The sequence below is a fragment of the Apiospora marii genome (assembly GCF_038362585.1).
Source record: "Apiospora marii strain CBS 49790 chromosome Unknown utg000001l_segment0_segment0, whole genome shotgun sequence".
Lineage (NCBI taxonomy): Eukaryota > Fungi > Ascomycota > Sordariomycetes > Amphisphaeriales > Apiosporaceae > Apiospora > Apiospora marii.
Genome location: NW_027117372.1, coordinates 2,944,657 through 2,967,615, shown reverse-complemented (window position 1 = coordinate 2,967,615; position 22,959 = coordinate 2,944,657). Strand labels below are relative to the sequence as shown.

Sequence of the window (22,959 nt, the reverse complement as noted above, 5' to 3'; positions counted from 1 at the left end):
TAATATAAATAAAAATATATAAAATATATAAGTTTAATATTTAATCTCTTATTATTATTTCTTTAATTTAAATAAATCCCTTTATTAAAGCTTAAGAATTATTATTATTATTTTAAATTAAAACTATATATAATATATTTATATTAATAAAGTTTTATTTTTTAAAATTCAATATTAATATTTATATAATTATTTATTTAATTACTTAATTAATTTTTTTTAAAAATATTAATATATTATTATATAATTAAATACGTTTCTTTTATTTCCTTTTTAAGCTCCCTCCACGATCTAATAGCCCAAGATCCCACCACCCTTCCATTAAACCCTAAATAGCCCCACGCTTTTCCCCCCCCTCCCACTATGCCCAGACCTTGTGTATATAATGGTATATGGCCTTCGTGTGGACTCAGGGGCTCTAAATGCACGGCATCATTATTCTTCCTCACCTGTGGCCCGAAGAAAACTTTGCTTATAGGAATACCCAATGCATCGCGAGGGCTGCTTGGCAACCACCCCCGAGGCGAATTCGGATAAGTGTTGGACGGGGCGGGCGCGACAGGCGTAAGTCCATCATCCCCATCACCCTTACCCGCTCCCCGCATGGGCATCGACGAAGATAAGCCCCGTGTCTGAAGTCTGCCGGGCCCACGTTGGTGAGTCACTGGGCTATGGTCCCCTGACGGCGATGTGATCGCTGCATTAGGGGGTGCAAGGCTGGCAGGTGACTCCGGAATGGGAGGCATTGCGACGGCGCTTTGTCTTGCAGTTGAGGAGCGAACCCGATCGACATTATGGGACTGGACGATGTTCGGAGGGGCAGACACGGGATCGATATGCTCGTCAATGGGCCGAAAGATTGCTTCCTGATGGGCAGCCTGGGGCGCTGTGGGCGTTTGGTGTACCAATGTGGGATGAGAAGCCGGACCGGCGTGGCGGATCGTGCCGGTGCCGAGACTGCGAGGATGTGATAGGATTAGGCTGGAAAGCCCAGGGCCCCCTCGTACGCCATGGCTGGCTGAGGGCGGCGGTGGAACGAATTCGAACATCACCCCCTTTTCCCCATAGCTAGCTACGTCCCCCCCTGGCCGAATTACCCCACGAGCGCCCGCGCACCCCTAGCCCTCGACGTCCTTGGGAGTGGCGGCGACAGTCTTGACTCGGCGCCAGAGGCCGACACATATGATGGCACTAAAGGCAAAGAGCACACATATGGCGATGCTCAGCCCCCAGACGGCCTTGATTTCATAGCAGTGCGGCTGGTCGATAGCGACAAAGGCAAAGTAATTGACGGCTTTGGAGAGGACGTTACGATAGGTGATACCCTGAGTCTGGGTGCTGGCAACGTATGTCACGCCCGCGGCCAGGGACGCGACGGAGCTTTCTGGGAGCACTTCGCATCTAAGAATAGACAGGGGCTTGCCGACAGTGACGGCGACGACAACGGCGGCAATCATGAGGGAGAAATCCAAGCCGGCGGAGACGAGGAGCGGGAGTAGGCCGTCATAGTACAGAATGTAGGAGATGGCAACGTACAGAGTTGCAATGCTGGCCTGCTGGGTGTTAGACGCATCTGCTCGGTCCCGGTCTTGTCTGGGTGGCTGGGTCTGTGTGTGGACTTACAACAATCAGTGTGCCGACCAGGACGTCGGGGGCATCGTGACGGGCAGAAACGATCTCGCTGATGAAGTTGGCAGTCAGGCCAATCATGGTAACGAGGGAGACGAATTGCAGTCCACGGAAGGCAGTGAATGTGACGCCAAGGGCGCCGAGTTGAGGGGCCTGGAAACGCATTCTGAGGGGGATCGGCTTTTTGAAGTCGGTGATGAGCGAGAGTCTGGGACGAGGCTGGTCCAACTTGAGGGCGGGGCGCAAGGGAAAGTGCGGCCGCGGCGTCGGGATGGCAGCAGTTGGAAGCAGTGGAGAAGAAATCTTGAACGAGGGACGGTGCTAGACCGTATGTAGGGCTATGGCAGCTGGAAGTGATTGGACTCGGAACAACGAAGGGCAGAAGGGGACAACAAACAAATCGACTGTGTGTTGGGCAGATTGTATAAGTGAAGAACCGAAGACGGAGTGAGACAGAGATAAGAGGAAAGTGACAGAGGAAAGTGACAGAGAGGAAAGACAGGTAGGAAAAGACTCGAAGGAAAGTCGTGAGGGTGGTGTTTGTGGAATTGCTTGGTATGATGATAGAACGCATTTCCCAGAGTCGGGGGATCGGGAGCGACTTTATGTACCTGCCTGCCGCCTTTGCATGACTATTCACCTTGGCCATTTGTTTGTCGTCTACCTGGACCAACCTCGCCGCGCCTGCGCAGACCGCGAGCCGCCATCTGTCGCGCTGCTATTTTCGACACGAGCTGAGCTGAGCTAGTCGATCGACAATCATGCTGAATCGATCTTGGAAGCGGTTGCATTTGACGCTGGCGTGAACCAATCAGAGCCGCCTCCTGGCACCGCGCTTACCAGCCCGGGGGTGATCCTGGTCTTCCGGACGCGTCCCCGGCTGCCCCATAGAACTGGGTCTGCCGGTAAAGGCCAATAAAAGCGGCCCTTGCCCCGATGTTCGTCTCAGCAGGCGCGGCGAGCCTCATGATCGGACATATCTGGTTGGCTACTGACCGTTGTTACACGTTTGTTTGGATCCCTACATATAGCATCTGCTAGACGCGGCCCGCGGGACGGGTCAAAACAGCATGGAAGCCCCTACTTTGGCTCGGCTCTGTGCATTAGCCAAGAACCGCCGACTATCCATCCCTCGTGGTCGCCAGCCCGCCCGCCTGCAGCAAACGAAACCACATGCGAGATTGGGACGGATGAGGCGAAGCAGGTACGCCCGTCTGCCAACAAGCTTCTTGAGCATCCGTACTTCATGCATTGTGGTCGCTTGCGCTTCTTTGTGCGATATTGAGCATGATCATCCTAGGTGTGTGGCCGTGGATGATCTCGGCCTCCTACATGGGTTGACAGATGGCCACTTGTTGTTGCCTTGCGCATAACGCACACCCCTCTGAGAGATGCCGTCCTAACATAACACTGGCCATAGGCAGATGGATGAATAAATGACCGTTTCACATACACACATACGGAACCCTGGACGCTGCTTTGGTATCCGTGTTATTACAAGAGGAAAAAAAAAGCAATTTTGTTTGTACGCCTCGACGCCTATCTTAACGGGATGATACGGTGTCCATCAAGCCTACAGCTTCACCGGTGTTTACGTCACCACCGGGATCTGTGTACCTGCGATCCCTCAACCCGGTTTCTTCCCGTCTAAATCGCAGCTGCAAAACACATTCTACCTACCTACCATTTCCCCTCCATGGAACCCCCGGCAAGCTTCGTGCTTTACCGCATGCTGGCTTAACCCAGCAGATCATCGAGCCCGTTGCCTCCCGCACTTGAGCCGGCAGCCCCCGAGGTCGGCTGCACTGGCTTGGGCGTGCTTGCTGCAGGCACGCCCCAGAGGGATGCACTGGTCTTTTCCTTGGCCAGCTCGCCCAATTTGGGACCCGACGCTGGGGTGTTGGACTTTTTGACGTTGCCACCAGCAGCACCCCATAGGTTGGCGAACGGATCGCCACTCGCGGCAGGTTTAGCTGACGGGGTTGCCGCAGGCTTGTTGAACGCCGACATGCCCGTAGCGGCAGGTACGGCAGATATTCCGGATGTTCCCGAAAGGGACGAACCCGTATGCTGGGGTGCCTGACCGACCTGCACGGATTGGAAATAGTTGGGCTGCGATGGTTGGTATGCCATGGGCTTTGGGGCCTGGGGTGACATGGCACTGCTGCCAGGAGCGCTGAACGAAGAGTAGTTGGGCCCGGTACTAGGGGGAGGGGAGATGGCAGACATCATGTTGTTGATGTTGGCATTCTGAGGCCCGGAGACGGGCTGGGGAGCAGCGAACTGAGCAGTCGACTGGGCGCTCGACGTGACCATCGGGGGCGGGACTGCGAAGGCGCCAGAGGCGCCTGAAGACTGGCTCGCCGGGACAGGGGTAGCCGACTGGAAGTCGTCAAACTCATCATCATCGTTGGATAGCGAAGCCAGCGCCGAGAATCCATTCGAAGGCGCCGTCGCCGGCAGTGGTGTGGCACTCTCGGCCGATGGTGCAGGCTCGGGATCGTCAAACGAGAATAGATCGACCTCAGGCTCCTTGGCTTTCTTCGGGGGCGCGGCCGTAGGTGTCGTCTTCTTTACGCCCGCTCTCTCCGTCCTCTCGGCCCTTTTGGCGCGTGATGCTGCACTTCCGGTATCATCATCGAATTCGTCGTACTCCTCGAACTGATCGGCGCGCCGCGCAGGTTCTCGATAGTCATTTGCTTCTTGACCACCGAAACCGCCGCCATCTCCATAGACACCGCCGGAGTACCCGCCATACCCAGCGTTGGCACCGCCGAACCCGCCGGTTTCGCTACCGAAGCCGCCATATCTACCGCCACTTGCGCTGCCGCTGCCGCTGCCGCTGGAGAAGCCGGCCATGGAGCCGCCCTCGACACCAGTGTATTTGGCCTTGTTGGCTCTTGCCTTTTTGCGCTCGGTCCGAATGCGGTCGACGTCACTTAACAATTCCGCGAGCTCCTTTGCTCGGTTCCGCACATTGATCCCCTGGTCTTTGCCGTTCTGATCGATGTAATGGAATTGGCGGAGCATCTTGAGGAGGGTGATATGCCCTCGTGCATCGTCAATTACGCGCTCGGAGCCGTGCTTGATGAGGTACTCGAGCAATTGAAGGGCCTTGTAGATCTGTCGCCATTCCTCGGCGGCTTTCTCGGTGAAGCGCCGGTAGATCATGGGCATGATCTCGTTGAGGGTCTGGCTAGGGACGGGGTGGTGCGTGTTAGCGATGGTCGTCCTTCGGCGATGTGGTACCGATGGGTGGCCACCGCCCCTTTTGGTAATAATACATACTAGTTGAAAGTGCCATTGGCAATCTCCTGCATCAAGGAGGAGGACGAACCCCAGGGCTCGTTATTCGTTGCCTCGCGCACCTTGGCCTCCATTTCCGTGTAGTTCATGACGGCTAAGGGCGAAGGTCGATCAGCATTCGGTTCCGACCGCGGTCTTGGAATCAATCACCTACCATTCTGGACTTTGCGCACGCCGGCCTTGAGATCGTACAAGGTCAGGTTGGAGATTGTGCTCTGCAAGTTGTTGAGATCCATCTTGGCGAAAGGGGTGCGACGACTTTGCACCACGTCTTGGATGTGAACAAGGTGGATGAAGTATGCAATTCGGGATCAGCGCTGGACTGGCTTTCAGGCCACTTGGGCATTCGAGTAGGTAGGCAGTAGGTGTGTAGCAGGTCCAAGCTGCAGATGCACTTGAGCATGTCAGGCCTGCCACCCGGCAGCCAGCTGGAGGTCACGGTCAGCCTGAAGCCAGCCAACCCAACGGGCAATTGTTTTCAACGTGGTGACGAAGTAGGAAGCGTACCTAATGAACGGGGTTTTCTTCTTACCCAGAGGTCCTGGCTATCTCTCCTTGCACCAGATTGCAGCCGTGTCATGAGAGAAATTGCACCTCCGAGGAAGCGAGCTGCATTTGGCTGGTGGTACCTGAGCTGTGCAGGTGGCATGACAACACAAGATCGATCTTACAAACTACGTCCACTGGGGATGAACAAAAGTAAAACACCCAGGCTTTTCAACCGCCCGAGCACACCCCTCTGCACTGCGCAGCGCTTTTGCTGTATTTTTGTCGTTGTCCCATAATCTATCCGTACACGGCTGAGAGTTAAGAGAGAGCCCTCGGGGGTCTGTCGGGAGTCCGGACTGGGACGGCACCGGCGGAAGTGCACGGACAACATGGGCCCAAAAAAGTTTCTGTCACCTTGGGCGGGAGAACTTCAACACCCCATCTCAACTACCGTCATCGTCGAGTGTACTATCTATATCGATCAATCACCACTGTTTGTTATTCTTCGGACTTGTGTTGTTGGCCTGTAAATCCTAGTTCAGAACCCCGTGTGTATACCAGACTCATTCTTAGCCGAGCGCCGAATCCCATACAGGTATGTCTAACGTTTTCCTTGCTTCATATTCTCTCCTCTTCCTATCCAGATTCGTTCGAGCTGGACGCAAATTGGAATCCCGCCATACTGCCACGGAGCAGCGATAAGCCTAGGGAATCAAACCATCTGTGCGCCCTGCGTTTGGTTTGCCACGGGCCAGGCTCCCAGCGGCAACTATACCATACCATGGCGAGGAGCCTCCCTCGGATGCCCTGATTCCTCCCTCCCTCTCCAAAGAAGACATGCTCAAGCCACTGGCTATGGGGATTTGCCTCCCTAAGTACCTCCAGTTTGGCCATGCGGCATCAACAAGGACCTGCTTGCTCGCTATGCGGGCCAGCAGCATACGCCATTGGCTAGGCTCGGCCCCGACCTTGCAGGCAATGCTTCTGGTGTGCATGTGTGTACGTACAGGCGTGCGTGCGTCCTTGCACGTTTTTAGCAGGCTTGGGGCGGGCCACCACCCTGCTCCAGCACTTCTGATTAGCTCGACCACCAAGCTGGCAGTCGATGCGTGTACCTAACCCCTTCGAGTACGACTTGTCAGAAAGCGATGGCTAGGCCAATGGCCGCCGCCTCTACTCGTAGTACAGTAGACGAAGATGTAATCAGCGTCATTGCCTACCTACCCAGCCTCTTGCTGTGTGCTTGTCCTCTCTGCCTTCCCTATCTTATGTTGCTGGGCATGGCAATGGTGCCGATGGCTTTATGGCTTGCGGGCTGCAAGCTGACGCCAGAAGAGGGGTCCTGAAGCAGTTGCAAGGACCAACCAGGTCCCCTCCTGGTCCCTCCCCTCCTCCCACCCAATCAGTAGTACCTCAAGTACTTGAATCGAGGGGCAATCGAGTGTGCCTCTTTGGAGCAGAGCTCTTCTGAAAGTCATGGGAGCTCACCGGAGGAGACAGACAAGATTGCAATTGGGAGTGGCAGGTCAGCCTAGCTCGATCCCGAGTTGTTCCAAAATGCCTACGACATCCTACTCTGCTTGAGGCATCACCGTTAAGTTTGAACAAGAGAATCATTTGATTGATCAATCAGACGATGGTGGCCGAGTTAGAAAAGGCGGGGTATCTTTGGGAAAGAGGGATTGATTCCGTTCCTCACTTGCTGCTTGCTGCTTGCTGCTCACCCCTCCCACCTCCTGCTGCTCCTCCCCCTCCCCCCACTGTTACGTTTTCTACTGTCTTCTAGCCAATCCGTGGTTGTACTTGAAGTAGCGGTACAGCAGGTACGGCGTAGCATGTACATTCCCGGTTGATCATTGTTGATTTGGTGGATGGGTTGTGATGTATTCATGTACTAACAGGATGCTTGCCCCGCCTTAGCAACCGAAACAGCTTTTCCTTACAAGAAAATGGCTTCTCGACTGACCCCCCGCCTCACGACCTTTTCCTCTACTTTCTCCCAACTTCATCGACCTTCAACAACTTCTCTCAAGTTTGTCGCACCCAAGGCAGCTTTTCCCCCATCCACAACTTCTTCCTTCAACCGAATCAGATTCTTCTCTGCTTCATCCGCCAATATGTCCAAGGTGTAAGTCCATCTGCCTCCCCGTCTCTCTGCTTCGAGCACGTCTTGCTCGTGGCGGCATGACGTCTTTTTGTTGCTGTCGTTGTCTTCTGCCGTGCTGTCGACTAACATATCCCTCATCAACAGCTTCTTCGAGGTCGAGTGGGAGGGTATATCAACCCAGACGTCGCCTGCTGGTAGTCACTTCGATGCTAACATGTAATAGGCCCCGTCATGGAGGGTGGCCGCGCTACCGGTACTGTTAAGAGTGAGTATCCCACGTCGTCGGCTTCGCTCCTACTTCGCCGATTTGGACGAGCATTGGAGCTTCCCAAGCTTGAGGAGCTCTCAAGCTCAAACCCCGCATTGCGTAATCCCCGTACCGCAATTCTCGATTGCTAATATTGGCTGTCCCCAACAACAGAGCAGACCGGCCGCATCAACTTCAACCTCTTCAACGACGTTGTCCCCAAGACCGCCGAGAACTTCCGTGCTCTCTGCACCGGCGAGAAGGGCTTTGGTTACAAGGGCTCTTCTTTCCACCGCATCATCCCCGAGTTCATGCTCCAGGGTGGTGACTTCACCCGTGGCAACGTGAGTGCACCGCCCTGAGCATCCTCTACTCCCTTTCCGCTACACCCGTACTTACCACGTAATCTAGGGCACTGGTGGCAAGTCCATCTACGGCGAGAAGTTCGCCGATGAGAACTTCACTCTCAAGCACGACAAGCCCGGTCTGTTGTCCATGGCCAACGCCGGCCCCAACACGTAAGCCTTCACCACCACATGCGGTAGATTTTGTCTTGTTTCGTTTGAATGCTCAACCAACCGAACCTTTCCAGCAACGGCTCCCAGTTCTTCGTCACCACTGTCGTCACTTCGTGGTTGAACCAGCGCCACGTCGTCTTCGGCGAGGTTGCCGACCAGGCTTCCATGGACGTTGTCCGCGCCCTGGAGGCTACTGGATCCCAGAGTGGTACTGTCAAGTACAACACCCGCCCTACCATCGTCAACAGCGGTGAGGCTTAAGTCTGTGGCACACCAACTACCTTCCTCTCGTGTAACACTACACACGACTGCGTTTCTGGCGTGTTCATACAGACGATCAAAAAGCCTTAGGGGGTGATTGAAGGGTCTTGATGAAGTCGACGCATCAGATCTAATGGGGGATGGTTTGGCAAAATTTCGTGGTACTGAGCTTTGAGTAGCCTTGAATCACAAGTTTTCAGCAGAATATTTGCTCGACCCTTACACGCGTGAAAGAAGCTTGATGTGATTGTAATATCTGATCGTAAATGCTGGGTTTTGACTAGGAATCGAACACAACCATATATAGACATACATTGCTGGCCTCAATTACACGGGATACACCGCTTACATGTTGCAACATCTCAAATACAAGAAGTGGAGCAAATTGCAGGGCAAACTTGATTGAGAGTGGGCATAAACGATACGAGGAGGGTATGTATTTTGAGGCCGTTAGGCCTTGCTGGTCTTTGTATTGGACAGTAAATCATTTCCACGTCGCAGCCAAAACTCCAGCCATATGCATCCCTTGTCAAACGAATCTCGCCTCCTTATGACATGCTTTCCCCATAGAACGCCAGACCATGCAATGCGATGTGATATAAAATAACAACAAGAGGAAGAGAAATCCTTCGCTATGGAGCCGAGGTTTGCAGCCCACAAGGAGGAGAAAAAAACTGGATGCAAAGAAAAGTAGGGAGACCAGACTACACATGTGGTTTGTCAGCCGGCCATTTTGTCATGCGAGCCACTCATCAAAGTACTCGCAGCCACCTGCCCATACAGGACCACCTTCTTCGCACAGTTCAAATACGGGGCACCGACCGCAAGGGGCTTCGGTCAGTCCGTTGGATGGCAAATCGTACGAGGGCACGCTGCCCGGGACGAAATTGGACGGATCATGCTTGGAGATGCGAACAGCGCGGTAGCCGACGCGGCGCCCAACCTTGATCTCCTCTATGCGGCCGTCGTACATAAGGACGTCCAGCAGTTGCTTCACATCACTCTCCTTGAGCTTGGTACCTCTGGTGATGTTGGCAGCGGCAATCCTCTCGGTGATCTCGGCCAAGGTGATGTAGTTACTGTAGCCGGCAGGCATGGGAAGCAGAACCCGCTGCTGGCCATTGGTGCGACGCGCCTTGAGCGGGGTAGACTCGTCGTCGTTGGCGATACCATCGGCATCTCGTTTCTTGCCCCGGGCGACGATGGCAGCTTCGCTCTCTTTTCCTTTGAGTACTTTCTTGGGCAATACGGGACTAGTGCTTGCGCCTCTGGTGGTACCTCCACTGACGCGGGTAGAGTAGCTACCTTGGTCCTTGATGAAGTCGAAGACGACGTTGAGGAGGATATTAATAAAGGACTCGTCGAGGTCGCCGTCGGCGTACCAGGGGCCTCCGGTGGCCTTGATGCTGGGTTTGATACTAGCCTTGATCCAGCATTTGTGCGAGGCGTTCTGTACCGACATGAAACTAGTAATCAATCGCTTGGCCTCGAGCTGTTTCAAGATGTTCTTGAACTGCTGGTCCTGGGTAATGCCCGTCTTGTTGCGCAATGTCTGCTGCCAGATTCCCTCGCCGCCGGCATTGTCGATCCAGCTGTAGACCAGGATCTGGTCCTTCTCGAGACCGCGGTACTTGTTGGCTTCCTCCTCGGGGCGCAGGCGCCAGACGGGGCCGCTGGCAGATGAGAGCGGTACGAAGCGGCGGTCGTTTGTCAGAGACTGGACCAAGCCCATAAGGGTCTTGAGGTCTATCTTCAAGTCGCGACATATTGTCAGACTCTGCAGATCGTCCTGGGAAAAAGACCGAGAATAGGCGGTTTCGTCGGGGCCTTCGAGCTTCTCCTCGCATGCCTGGTAGAGCTGGTCCTTAAGCAGCTCCTTCTTGTCGTCCATGTTGACGACTCGAGGTCGGCCTTGGCCGAGGGGAGGGTGGTAGATGAGTCAAAGCGGCCCGGGGAGGCGGCAGGCTTGTTGTAGCGGCAAGGAGCTGGAAGAGGGCAAAGTCGAATCGCGGTAGGAGGTATGTGGGTGCTAGCAGTCCGACATGAATGAGTGCCATGCGGCCACAAGGTATTGCATCACACAATCAGAGTGTAAGAGTGAATACCTAGCCAGACTTGATCAACAACGGGCACAACCCAATCGAGGAGGCAGAGAGGAAGAGGGAGTGTGAGTGTGTGACAGTTGATGCGCATAACGCTTAAAAAAAAGTTGGAGCCCCTCCAAATCCAGCCGTCCGACCACCGATAAGAGCTGGGAACGATGGATGGAGGGAGGTTCGTCGCGCCTGACCCCACCGGCTGCACCGCCACAGGCGCCGGTACTTGCTGTTGTAGTACCTGGTTGCCTGTCCCATGCATACAATAACCTAACTTACAAGCACGGTAATGCTGCTGCTGGCTGGTAGGTACATGATTTCAGTGCTTGCTTGCTCTCAACCCCGCCGACCGTCCAGCCGTCCAACCAACCAAGCAGCCGACACCCCCCCTCTCTCGCGGCAGTGGAAGGGTCTCGATGCCCGCTGTGGAAAGCTCTGGAACTGGTTGAATTGCAAGCTAGTCGTCCCGCGCATTACAGATTTATTTTCGGGGCCTGCCGCTTGCCTTTTGCCTGCCGTCCAGATCGAACATTTTCTTCCTCTCATTCCCCGACAGCAAATCGATCCTCTCGTCAACTTCTTGATTGCCCAATCTTTGAGAAACACGCATATCAGCCCTGAGCAAGACGACATTGCCCAACATGTCTACCGCCGACGAGCTCAAGGCCATTGGGAACAAGGCCATTGCCGACAAGAACTTCGATGAGGCTGTGTAAGTCACAAGTCAACGTCAACACCAACCTTCCTCACTCTTTGCTGACTCCCCACCTTGTCATTAGCGACGCTTTCACCAAGGCCATCGCTCTGGACGGTGCCAACCACGTTCTCTACAGCAACCGCTCCGCCGCCTACGCTTCCAAGAAGGACTGGGACAATGCCCTGAAGGATGCCGACAAGACCACGGAGCTCAAGCCCGACTGGCCAAGAGGGTGGGGCCGAAAGGGCACGGCTCTCCACGGCAAGGGCGATCTATTGGGTGCAAATGATGCCTACGAAGAGGGCCTCAAGCACGACCCCAGCAACGCCGGCCTCAAGTCCTCCCTGGCAAGCGTCCAGCGCGCCATGGAACAGGACGCTGGCGGTCCCGTGGGTGGCGACCCCTTGGGCGGCATGGGTCAGATGTTCAAGGACCCCAACCTCATGCAGAAGCTTATGACCAACCCCAAGACAAGCGGCTACTTCTCCGACCCTTCATTCATGGCCAAGGTCCAGCAGTTGCAGCAAAACCCTTCCAGCACACAAGACTTGTTCAGCGACCCGCGCATGATCCAGGTCCTTGGCGTTGCCATGGGTGTCGACATGGACGTACGCGCGCCCGGAGATATGCCCGGTGGCACCGGCGCGGCTACATCTGGCGCCAACGAGGCCGAGGAGGATGTGGCCATGCCCGACCTGGTACCCAACGAGACTAAGGCCAAGGCGGAGCCCGAGCCCCAAAAGGCACCCGAGCCCGAGCCCGCGCAAGATGAGGAGCAGTTGGCCAAGCAGAAGGCCAAGGCGGAGGCTGATAAGGAGAAGGCATTGGGTACGGAAAACTACAAGAAGCGTAACTTTGACGAGGCCATCAAGCACTACAGTGCCGCGTGGGACCTCTATAAGGACATCACATACCTCAACAACACAGGCGCGGCTTACTTCGAAAAGGGCGACTATCAGGCCTGTATCGATATCTGCACCAAGGCCATCGACGAAGGCCGGGAGATCTACGCCGACTTCAAGATGATCGCCAAGTCGTACGCTCGCATCGGCAGTGCCTACGAGAAATTGGGTGATGCCGATGCGGCCATTGCCAACTACAAGAAGTCGCTGACCGAGCACCGAACCCCGGAGGTCAACACCAAGCTGCGCACTGCCGAGCGCAACAAGATCGAGGCTGCCAAGCAGTCGTATATTGATCCTCAGAAGGCCGAGGAAGCCCGCGAGGAAGGCAACAAGAAGTTCAAGGAGCAAGACTTCCCGGGTGCTGTGGCCGCCTACAGCGAAATGGTCAAGCGTGCTCCCGAGGACCCTCGCGGATACAGCAACCGTGCGGCCGCGTTTGTCAAGCTCTTCGAGTTCCCCAGTGCTCTGCAGGACTGCGATTTGGCCATCAAGAAGGATCCCAAATTCATCCGCGCCTACATTCGCAAGGCTCAGGTCTACTTCGGCATGCGAGAGTACTCCAAGTGCCTGGATGCCTGTACCGAGGCGTCAGAGGTCGACAACGAGCACCACAATGGGGCCAACGCCCGTGAGCTTTCCCAGCAGCAGGAAAAGGCCATCCAGGCCATGTACTCGGCCCGAGACAACGAGACCGAGGAGCAGACCAGAGAGCGTCTGCAAAAGGACCCCGAGGTAAGCCGCGCTTGCCCAGCCAGATGAAGTACCGTATCAGCTACCTGATAGGATGCTAATATACCGTGTTAGATTATGAGCATTATGCAAGACCCCGTAATGCAGGCCATTCTCCAACAGGCCCAGTCGGATCCTGCCGCCCTTCAGGAGCACATGAAGAATCCCTCGGTCCGATCCAAGGTCCAAAAACTGGTCGCCGCCGGTGTAATCCGCATGGGCCGATGAACGTAGGCCCGGGCGGTGGTACATTGAGACGGCAAACGGGTTTCGGCAGATTTTCATGGGAGGAGGGTGTATTCTAATCCAGGGATTGACTGGGACTGGCTTGTCTTTTGATGTTGCAAAGGCTAGGCGTTTCTTAAACAGAACAAAACTGCATTGATGGAGTAATATAATGATTTGATGACCTGAGAAGACGAAGACGTACACTATCACCATACTGGTGCTGACCCTAACCAGTGCGACCATATGCTCGATAAGTTTTGCCCTGACTGCTCTTCCGATCTCTGCGAAGGCGGCTACGCCAGCGAGATACCAGCCTAGTGAAGCCGCCATTGTGCTTGACCGATTCCGGCCCTCGGACCGACCCAGTAACAGCGAGCAATGCTCAATCATAGCTGAGAGTTGTATCGTGACGCTGGAATTTGCGCTGTTCCTTGACAGGTGCGTGTACAACGGATTCTTCTACATGTAAGTGCATGTCGAGGGACTAGAGAAGGCGTGCGAGCAGCGCTCATATGGCACGGATTTCTCATGATTGGCCCAAGATTTTGCCCAGTTCCGCGCCACGGCTGCTGGCAGCCTTGACGGCCTTGTCGACAATGCCCTGGAAGCCGGAAGCTTCGAAGCTGTTGAGTGCCGCCTCGGTGGTACCATTAGGGCTTGTGACGTTCTTTCGAAGCTGCGTGGGGGTCTCGGAAGACTGTACGAGCATTTTGCCAGCGCCAAAGCATGTCTGCTTTGCCAGGCGCATGGCCTGCTCTTCCGAGAGGCCTTGGGCCTTGGCGCTGGCAACTAGGTGCTCGACCATGGCGAAGAAGTAGGCCGGCCCAGAGCCTGTACATGTGTGTGTAAGCCGTCTCGGTCTGACGCCAGCGCCGACTCCTCGTCAATTGATTACTCACCGGACAAGCCAGTCACCACGTCAATCAGCTCCTCCTGGTCGACCCACTCGGTGGCCTTGCTGAAGCTCTCGAGCATTGCCGTGACCAGTTCCTTGTCGGCGGCCGAGACGCCAGCACCGGCAAACAGGCCCGAGGCGCCCTCGCCCAGCAGCGCGGGCGTGTTGGGCATGACGCGAACGACGTGCGGGGCACGGCCGTCCGGGCCGGTGAACCAGGCGGACAGGCTGTCGAGGGTGATGCCGGCAGCAATGGAGACGATCAGGGGCAGCTCCTTGCGGGCGGCCCAGGCGGCGGCGAGGTCCTGGCAGACGGCCTTGGCGACCTGGGGCTTGACGGCCAGGACGAGCAGGTCGGCGGCCTGGGCGGCATCGGTGTTGGAGGTGGTGGTCTGGACGCCCAGGTCGGCCATCTTCTGGCGGTTGACCTCCCACGGCTCCGAGACGGTGATGCGGTCCTTGGGCATGATGTCCTTGGCTAGCAGGCCGCCGACAATGGCGGCGCACATGTTGCCGCCGCCTATGAAGGCCAGGTTGGCGGAATGGAGATTGGAGGGAGCCATGGCTTCTTTGGTGCTCTGGTGCTCTGGTGCTCTGGTGCTCTGGTGCTTTGGTGGGGGTGGCAGGGAAGGGTCAAGCGATTCTTTTTGTCGGATTGCCGCGACTGAGGAGGGGTTTGGGGGGTTTGGCGCCGAGTGGGTCCAGCCGTGACTAGTGACTACAGCACAGCGATGACGGACTGGGCCAAATTTTGTCCGGCCTTCGTCTCCGGCCGGGCAACAAAGCATTGGCCTGAGGCGTTGGCATTTATTACACAGAAGCGGCTGCGGCGTCTCCTGTGATGTGATGATAGGCGGGCGGACGGGGCGCGGGTCCTCCTCGCTAGCCGGGCCCGCGGCGACATGACTATAAATAGAACCAGCACATACGATTGCCTCCTGTCGGTTGGTGGCCGTCTGCCAAGAAGCAAATCCAATCCAGCCCTACAGGCAGGATGCTATTAGTGCCTACTGCTACTGGAATAGAATCCCAGGGGAATGAGAGGGTGAAGATGGTGGTTTGATATTGCGACTAGCGTACTACTTACCACAAGTGAGTAGTAGTACAGTATCCTGGGCACGGTCCACGACATGCACTCCTCGTCAATCCGACTCCGAGTGTCAGCAGCTTCCATTTCCGGCTAGCCCGTCGACGGTGGTGATGATGCGGTGTGGGCGGCGGAGGAGACGCTTGGCAATCGTCTGATGTGTGCACTGGTATTGACAGGTCCCAAGTCCCAAGTCCGGACCCCTTTTCCAACTGACATGTCGCCGGGGTCCTCCGCCCTCACAACTAGGTTCTCACCCTTCCGGGGGTCTACCAACGGCAATCTGACTCGACCTCGGGCGCCTGTCAAAGGGATGCAATCAATCAATATCAAGATAGCTGGAAAGTTTCTCTGCTTGTATGCTCTGTTCAGACGAGCCAATGTAAATGCCAATGTGCCAATGTATGCTACAGTTAGACAGAAACCAAACACCATAGTGCGCCAATCGTAACCTCCAATGCAGCGCTCACACCACGAAGAAAATGAAAACGACCCCGAGACAAGCGTAAGATCGTATATATAGTATGTACACCCAAGAACCACGGCCAGCGGCCTTGCTAGGGCGCCTCGCTCTTGCTCCCCTCGACACTGGCGCCGTGTTCCAACAGAACCCCCACCATGTCGGTCCGCCCCGTCATGACTGCTCGCTGCAGTGGCGTGTAGCCCTGTGCATCGAGTCCGTTGATGGCCACGTCGTACCGTTGGAGAAGTAGCCGCAGCGTGTCCATCGAGCCACCCGCCACCGCCATGTGCAAAAGTGGTGCGCTCGTCTCGGGCAGGCCGGGCGGTGCCTGCTGCTGCTGCCGCCGCTGCTGCTCACCAATGCCCATGGCAGATTGGTACGTCGACGAGGCGGCTGAGGGGCTGCGTGCGCGGCCCGTCAGGTTGGCGTCGGACCGGCTACTGTGATACCAAGACAGCTCCGTGTCGGGCGGCGTGGGGTATGTTGCAGTCGGGGTCATGTCGTCGTCTATCGAGAAGGCGGCTTCCGGACGCGGCACGCCCAGGTGGTCCCGGTTCGGGTACACGTGGTGGTAGCCGGCGGGGGGCATGCCGAGCATGTGGCCCTGGTGCGCGTTGGTGTCCACGAGCAAGGGGCTGGGCTGCGCCGAGGTGACGGGCAGATGATGCAGACCGTCGTAGCTGTCGTGGCGTTGAGGTTGCGGCCACGGCGAGGCGGCGTTGGGGGGGCTGGCGCCCCTTGACGACGACGACGATAGATGCCGTAGTTGTTGCGGGTAGTGCCCCGGAGACGACATGTTGGATGAGGTCGACACGGCTCGGTTTCGCTGGCCCATGGGCGGTGTCGAGCTGACCGCTGCTTCGTGGGAGGAAGAGACGGCAGGGAAGAAGGACGGCGCGTCGTAGCTGGGAGGTTGAGGGCCATTGTTCACAAGTCCCAGACCATTCGCCTGCTGTGCCTCGGCTGCCTGGGACCAAAGATAGTTGCCCATCCAGTCCGACGCCGTGATCATGGGCGGAGTCGCAGCGTCCGAGTGGTTCGACTGCGCCGTGTCGCTCCGGCACGGGCTGCTCGCGCCAGAAACCGACGATTCGGCCTCGGACGGGGGTGTGCCGCTCCGTCCCTGTCCCTCCTGGAGCTGCTGTAGCTGTCTCTTCAACTTCTCGACCTCCTTGGTTCGGTCTCGCATGTTGCGTCCTGGGCACCGCGCTTCAGCAGGAAGTCTCTTGGGGCTGGGTTCGACGAGGAACTTACTGTATGCTCGTTGGGCAAGCCGGTTCTGGATCTTCCTCCGCTCCGAAGCATCTGGGAGCTTGGTCCAGTCTTCGTCGGGCTTCATGAGGTCTGCGTACGAGATGGTCTGAGAGCGACTGCATCGCGATGACGCGGGGTTTGGCGATCGAGAAGAGCCCGGCATGGTGGCAGCAGGATGATAACAGTCGGTCGTAGTTGTCAGTGGGAGATGGGGGGAGCCGAGGGTCTTGTCGTCCTGGGCAGACAAGTGTGTGAGACGGATTCGGATTAAAGGTAGGCAGAAGTATGTATCGGCTCGGAATAGTAGGCCCCAGCTACTCGGTCATGGGGGTCACGTCTTCTAGTTATAGGTAATGGCAGCACGACCGTGGCCCTCAGCCGAACTAGCCTTATGCAGGAACAGGGGCAGGCCTATAACCCGACTGGAGAGTAACGGGTCATCACTCAACGTTACACATTCTGGGCGGACAGCCGTTCAGACCGCTCTAGTAGAGAGGCTGGTCTGCTCTGGCTCGGCGACCAAACGCCCTAGCCGCATACCGAAAATAACCACTGGGTAGATTACGGCGAAAGCCAGTCGTGAAGGGGTCCATTCTGAGATTTCCGGATCATCAGTCTCCACAGTCAGGGCTTAGCTGAAGTAGAGCGAGCACGGTAGGGCAAGTGAGTGTGTAGGTATGCACATATCATATCAGATCAGATGTCCATAATGTATGCTGGGTCCAATGCTACAGTATGCCTGCCACCCTGCCCTGCCCTCTTCCCCAAGACCCAGGCACCAGGGTATGTGTGTGTCTCTCTCTCTCTGGTAGTGCTGGCTGGCTAGCTCCATGGCCCGCCGCCTAATGCCTACAGACTGGCCAGCAGAGGAGGGGGGATAGCGTATACGGAGAGATGAGAGGGACCGGCTAGTAAGACTAGGTGCGAAGACCGGTGCCTTCTGGACGAAACAGGGGGAAAGCAGCTCGGCAGCTGCGCCAATCTGGACGAGAGTCGAGGAGATGGCCTGTTCTAGCTGGTGGGACCCTGGTTGAGCAGGTAGTAGTAGGTATTGTCAGAGTCGTTGGAGCACTATGACGCCCCAGGGCCCTGCGCACTACGGTAAGCACGGTACCGCTCATTGCATGGGTGGACTGGCATTGATCGGTCCCTGTCCCAGGTAACCTAGGTCGTGATGACCAGACGCGACGGCCTGTCTCGATGTGGCTAGTCGCAGGTGGGAGTACAGCTGCCTAATGTCGATTTTGGAGCTATTCTTGGCCTCTAGTCTGTCTGGGACCCAGTCGCCAGTCTCGGCAAAGTGCATAAAAGACCGAAAAGAAAAACAAAAGGAAAAAAAAGCCAGATGCTGTCCCGTCGACTCGACCTCGCTCGCCTGCCACCTGCCCAATCAAGGCACGTAGAATCCTGCGATTGGCAGCTATACTCGAGACAAGATGGTGAGATTGAGATGACGCATCTCAGCCACCACCGCAACGGCCGGCTCGTTCCTCATTGTCAACCCAGCTATGTACATGAAGTGGCGTGCAGCGAAAGAGACTGAGAGGTGCATAAGCTTGCGTGCGGCTGACCATATCCATATATTACAAACAACGGGTCCGTCTTGGCTGCTGGTCTGCTTCTGCTCCTGCTTCCTGCTGCAGTCGCCAGCTTGCTAGGGCTTCTAGGGCTCGGCTCCATCGAGTTAGCTGGTTAGCCGCAGGTCTATACCGACTCCACAGTGGGTGGTGGCAAAGCCTTATATGACATACGGGTCTCTCGTCCTTCTCCAGTCAGAACTCCAGTCAGGTCGGCGACCGCATCCCAGAACGCATCGAGGCATCCATCCCCTGTAGGGAACAGAAGCACCTGGTTGCTGGGGCGGGTTTCGGCCCATCTGTCGGCCCTTGAAGCCTGCACGCTGGCTACATGTACATGCAGTTTGGTAGGAGGTAGACACCAATACATTAGCTAATAAGGCCCCGATGGGCAGGGCATGCAGCCGGGCAGATTGGCGGAGGGTAACCGGCGCCGGCTGAGGCATGAACCAACAGCAACATGCGGTGCAGTTCAAAGTTCTGGCTCCAAGCTCTTGGACTTGCGCTCCGAACCCCCAACTACTGCCCCAACCCCCAGCCAGAACTCAGTGCTGTCGCGCTGTCTTGACTCTCCTGCAGCCCATCGATCCACCGCAGCGGCGACCGGGACAAGTGGACAAGTCGATTACGTGGCAGGCACGGCAATTCCCACCACGACGGATCGCATCATCCAACGGGCCATTTGTGCCAAGTCTGCGGGCTGCTGCGATCCAAAATCTTGGGGGGACGAGGAGAAGTCGGTCCAGGTGGCACAGGCACAGCCACGCCGCACACGCGCATCTCGTCTGTCGGCTGTCGGGACAATCAATGGACAATGAAGGAAGGGCCCGTCACCTGCTTAGCTTGATCTCTAGTGCAGCAAGTGTAGCTATTTTCGTACAAGGCTGACAATTTCCACTATTCCTTTTGATTGGCATCTCTTTCCCTCCTTCCTTCCTTCCTTCCTTCCTTCTTTCCCTACCACCAAGGGTGTCTCTAGGTGAAACGTCGGGCTAGTCTAGGTGACATAATAATAGGTTCGGGTCTGGGAGGATGCTACTCCAGTCTGATCGATCGTTCTCAGTCATGGTGGTGTTCGTGGAGGCGGAAGAGGTTGGCGCCATGGCCGGGGTGGGAATCCGGCGGAATCCATCTGATCCAGCCAGACGAATAAGCATAACCGACTGCGCCGCTCTGTGCGCGCCGGTCCCGAACTGTGGTAACAATGCAATGCAATGTAATGCCAAAAAGCATGGGGCAGCCGTATGATGTGTGATAAGGGTCGCAGATGGAGACCTTCCAGCCCCCGGTCGAATTCTATTTTTGTTCATCTGGTCATTAAACTCCGCTGCCTGCCCCCAGAGCCCCAGACACCCCTCCCCACTGTCGATACCTGATATAGCAGCATTGCAGTGGACTCTCCCGTAACATCAAGCAAGCTTTGATGAATCTGTCGCTAGGTAGTTCTTCCAAGCCTACCGTTGCAGATGTTGCAGATGCGATCCTGTAGACACCATATTATCCTAAATAGGAGCGAGGCCAAATAGCAACATGACTGCGGATTGTTCCTATCCATCAGCGGCGCTGTGGTCCCTTGACAATCAAACGCCGCCGCTATCTGCCGGAGCTGTACCCCACGGGCTCAGCCCTAGGCAGCTGCAAAGGCCTGGGCCATGGTGGCCATGTGGAAGGGCATCAGGATCCCCAACAGTTCTCTCTATAAGGGACGACATCGATTGGATCGTGTCAAGTCAGTGGACAGCGTGGCAGACCATTGTGAGTACATTGCTGTGGCATCTACCTTGGACCATAGACTTTGACAAGTACGCTCGATGAGGGCATGCCGGAGTTAGCTTACACAGAATAAATTCCCGTCACGACGGCGGGAGAGCAGAAAAACACATTCAGGTCATATGAACTTGTATTGGTCCAAGTAAGTCGCATTGAATATCTGGGGCTCAGTTCCAGAATCTCATAACCTCAAATTTACCCACCCACGGCGGGAAAGCACCAGATGTGTCTTGGCAGAGGTACATATCCACAATGAATGTGTCCCATCCCGTCCCAGTTGCTGAATACCGAGCCGTCGTTATGGTGGGCGAGTTACCCATCATGGTAGGAAGGAGTCCGGGTAGTGCTTAGACCTGATGGTGAGTGGGATGTTCGTCAGTTCGGTGGCCAATACAATGGGTGCGGATGTGACTGTATTCTCAGACTAACCTCATCGTCGTCTCCCTTCTCCGAGCCGGCCTCGACCTCGGCGGCCGTGGTCTTTCCGTTGTTGGAGGGACGGCAGCGTCGTTGTCGTTTGGCAGGAGTTCCGTCAAGCTCGGCGTCGTCGTCCCCGGCATCGACAGGTCCGGCAGCCTTGGTGGTACGGCCACGCTTCTTTGATGCAGGGGCAGCAGCAGCGGGGGAACCGGCGGCTCCCTTGCTGGCCTGGTTCTCCAGAAACTCCTTACGCATGGCGGCGAACTTCTTCCTGTTGGGTTGATTTATGGTCAGTTCTAGGTCCTTGGGGACGAGATGGGAATTAGAATAGAAAGATGAGAACTTTGGTTTGCAGGTCACTTGCTTCAAGGTGCCTTGATGCTGGTTCATCTCAGCAGCGATTTGCTTCCAGTTGGCCCCAGCAAGGCCGGGACTGTGTGACTGGAGCATACGCATCAAGAGGTATATGTTGGGATCCATTGTTGCAGATGGGGGCGGTTATGGATTTGCTAGGTTTGATGGAGAGCTGAGTGTAGAGTGAGGAAATGCCCAGTGCGTTGGAAAGGTGCGATGGGAACGTGAAACTTTTGGGCTGGGCGACGGTAGATGCAAGGGAAACAAGGCAGGTGCCCAATAAGTTGAGACCAACCAGACAGGTTGAAACCAAATGTCAGAATCCGGCTGGGTTGGTGAAGGTCGAGGGCCAGTGGAAGGCGAGGATAGAAGACCGGTGCGTGGGGAGAGGGAAGCAAAAGTAGCAGGTAAAGACCATGAGGCCGTGAACCTCGCTGTTGGGACCCTGAGGCCACACAACAGGACAGGAACAAAGAAGAAGATGGATGGCTCTACTTACCGGACAATCTCGTGACCTAGGCCAACCTTGGAGGCAACCTCGACCCAGTCCCCCCCGGAAAGTCCCGGATTAGTTTTCAACATAACGTTGAAGATGATGCTCTTTTCCTGCTCCGGAGTCATGGCTGCGATGGGCTTGGCTTGTGTGGTGTTGACTTGGTTCAAGTTTGATGTTGTTGTGAATGGGACGAACCGAAAAAGAGGTTGCGAGTATGATACGCACTTGGGCAAACAGTGCCTCACGCAGATGAAAAGCTGTCCCTGATGACTGGGAGAAAGGTGGTGGCTTTGTTGCTCTGGAATACCCAGATCTGATTGTGGGGGATTTGGCCTGGGTACAACCAATCCACAAGGGATGCAGAGGAAGAGATGCCAATTGTTTTCCTACTCAAGGATACCATCAGATAACTGCTCGACTGGCCCTCCAAAAATCGGGTCAAGAGAGTTCAAGCCAAGCACAATACAAGCAGAGATACATGCACTTCCTTGGCTCTCATTTTGTCGCGTACTCGAGGCTCCCAATGTTGTCTCTTGATTAACGCTAGGGGCACTCTCTATTGGATTAGGAAAAATTACAAGTTCACTATAGGCTGTCTTCTGCCCTTTACATCGCCGAGACCATATGCCCGGAGGCAGCTCATATGCTGTCCCTTCCCACTTCAAGGCATTCCGAGTCGTCAGGGCCCAACGGCCCAACATCAAGCCCCTGGAATGGGCTGGAATACATCTGACAAGTAATCCATTGCATCCAGCGGTACCCCCTGTGTCCTAAGTATACAGTAGGCCGTACTGAGATGGAAGTGGAAGTTTGGGATCGCGAACTCGGATAGGTACGTCTGTGCCGACACAAAATAGAACCTATCCAGCATGGTGATGGGCTCGTTGCTCAGCTCGGCCGCATCAACGCCCGTCGCGTATTTGACGGTCTGGTCAATGCGAGCCTGGAGCTGCGCGATGGTCATTTCGTCATCGGCGACGGCGGTATGCTCGCGGCGGCAAGCGCGGTCTATGAACCACACGACGGTGTTGCAGCAGCTTTGGACCTGGTACGTAAGACTACCGCGATGCTTAGCATTGTGCCCATCCGAGCACCCGCAGGATAGAAGGCACATGTGACTCACGGTCTTTGGTCAGGAACTAGGCGGTAGCTGAGCAAGTCGTCATGGCTGATACCCTTTTCATCGGCGTATGCAGCTGACTTGTCAATCATGGCCGAAAACCCCCGCAGGTACTTGACAAGTACAGGGATAGACTGGGCGTAGAGGGACGCCATGATGGTGGATCGATGGTTTGCCAGAGTGCCTGCTACGACTTCATATGAATACTAACAATATACAGTGGATGTGTGAGGAGAACAGGAGTCAAGGCGCAATTCGTAGAGATCTACAAGCAGTCGCATGGGCACTAGCCCCCAAGCATCCAGCTAATC

At 55.7% G+C, this 22,959-nt stretch overlaps 11 protein-coding genes across 11 annotated transcripts; 2 read left to right on the top strand and 9 right to left on the bottom strand.

Moving 5' to 3' along the window:
- Positions 1-361: 361 nt before the first annotated feature.
- On the bottom strand, positions 362-1,049 carry PG985_000989 (uncharacterized protein; the record flags this gene model as incomplete). Its single annotated transcript, XM_066820758.1, has 2 exons — positions 362-373; positions 450-1,049. The coding sequence occupies 2 exons, from the start codon at positions 1,047-1,049 to the stop codon at positions 362-364; spliced, it is 612 nt and encodes a 203-aa protein (XP_066691637.1).
- Positions 1,050-1,118: 69 nt separating this feature from the next.
- Positions 1,119-1,794, bottom strand: PG985_000988 (uncharacterized protein; the record flags this gene model as incomplete). Its single annotated transcript, XM_066820757.1, has 2 exons — positions 1,119-1,553; positions 1,624-1,794. 2 exons carry the CDS (start codon positions 1,792-1,794, stop codon positions 1,119-1,121), a joined length of 606 nt encoding a protein of 201 aa, XP_066691636.1.
- A 1,572-nt stretch (positions 1,795-3,366) lies between these two features.
- Positions 3,367-5,171, bottom strand: PG985_000987 (uncharacterized protein; the record flags this gene model as incomplete). The annotated part of the gene is made up of 3 exons (XM_066820756.1): positions 3,367-4,825; positions 4,918-5,029; positions 5,090-5,171. 3 exons carry the CDS (start codon positions 5,169-5,171, stop codon positions 3,367-3,369), a joined length of 1,653 nt encoding a protein of 550 aa, XP_066691635.1.
- A 2,591-nt stretch (positions 5,172-7,762) lies between these two features.
- On the top strand, positions 7,763-8,557 carry PG985_000986 (peptidyl-prolyl cis-trans isomerase; the record flags this gene model as incomplete). Its single annotated transcript, XM_066820755.1, has 4 exons — positions 7,763-7,796; positions 7,953-8,122; positions 8,190-8,296; positions 8,371-8,557. 4 exons carry the CDS (start codon positions 7,763-7,765, stop codon positions 8,555-8,557), a joined length of 498 nt encoding a protein of 165 aa, XP_066691634.1.
- Positions 8,558-9,293: 736 nt separating this feature from the next.
- On the bottom strand, positions 9,294-10,448 carry PG985_000985 (RNA polymerase Rpc34; the record flags this gene model as incomplete). The annotated part of the gene is made up of 1 exon (XM_066820754.1): positions 9,294-10,448. The coding sequence occupies one exon, from the start codon at positions 10,446-10,448 to the stop codon at positions 9,294-9,296; it is 1,155 nt and encodes a 384-aa protein (XP_066691633.1).
- Positions 10,449-11,294: 846 nt separating this feature from the next.
- Positions 11,295-13,212, top strand: PG985_000984 (heat shock protein; the record flags this gene model as incomplete). Its single annotated transcript, XM_066820753.1, has 3 exons — positions 11,295-11,365; positions 11,433-12,987; positions 13,060-13,212. The coding sequence occupies 3 exons, from the start codon at positions 11,295-11,297 to the stop codon at positions 13,210-13,212; spliced, it is 1,779 nt and encodes a 592-aa protein (XP_066691632.1).
- Positions 13,213-13,738: 526 nt separating this feature from the next.
- Positions 13,739-14,670, bottom strand: PG985_000983 (pyrroline-5-carboxylate reductase; the record flags this gene model as incomplete). The annotated part of the gene is made up of 2 exons (XM_066820752.1): positions 13,739-14,043; positions 14,112-14,670. The coding sequence occupies 2 exons, from the start codon at positions 14,668-14,670 to the stop codon at positions 13,739-13,741; spliced, it is 864 nt and encodes a 287-aa protein (XP_066691631.1).
- Positions 14,671-15,751: 1,081 nt separating this feature from the next.
- Positions 15,752-17,074, bottom strand: PG985_000982 (uncharacterized protein; the record flags this gene model as incomplete). The annotated part of the gene is made up of 1 exon (XM_066820751.1): positions 15,752-17,074. The coding sequence occupies one exon, from the start codon at positions 17,072-17,074 to the stop codon at positions 15,752-15,754; it is 1,323 nt and encodes a 440-aa protein (XP_066691630.1).
- A 3,531-nt stretch (positions 17,075-20,605) lies between these two features.
- Positions 20,606-21,158, bottom strand: PG985_000981 (uncharacterized protein; the record flags this gene model as incomplete). The annotated part of the gene is made up of 2 exons (XM_066820750.1): positions 20,606-20,611; positions 20,688-21,158. The coding sequence occupies 2 exons, from the start codon at positions 21,156-21,158 to the stop codon at positions 20,606-20,608; spliced, it is 477 nt and encodes a 158-aa protein (XP_066691629.1).
- Positions 21,159-21,348: 190 nt separating this feature from the next.
- On the bottom strand, positions 21,349-21,653 carry PG985_000980 (uncharacterized protein; the record flags this gene model as incomplete). The annotated part of the gene is made up of 2 exons (XM_066820749.1): positions 21,349-21,466; positions 21,532-21,653. 2 exons carry the CDS (start codon positions 21,651-21,653, stop codon positions 21,349-21,351), a joined length of 240 nt encoding a protein of 79 aa, XP_066691628.1.
- A 575-nt stretch (positions 21,654-22,228) lies between these two features.
- Positions 22,229-22,803, bottom strand: PG985_000979 (uncharacterized protein; the record flags this gene model as incomplete). The annotated part of the gene is made up of 2 exons (XM_066820748.1): positions 22,229-22,586; positions 22,652-22,803. 2 exons carry the CDS (start codon positions 22,801-22,803, stop codon positions 22,229-22,231), a joined length of 510 nt encoding a protein of 169 aa, XP_066691627.1.
- Between the last annotated feature and the right edge of the window lie 156 nt (positions 22,804-22,959).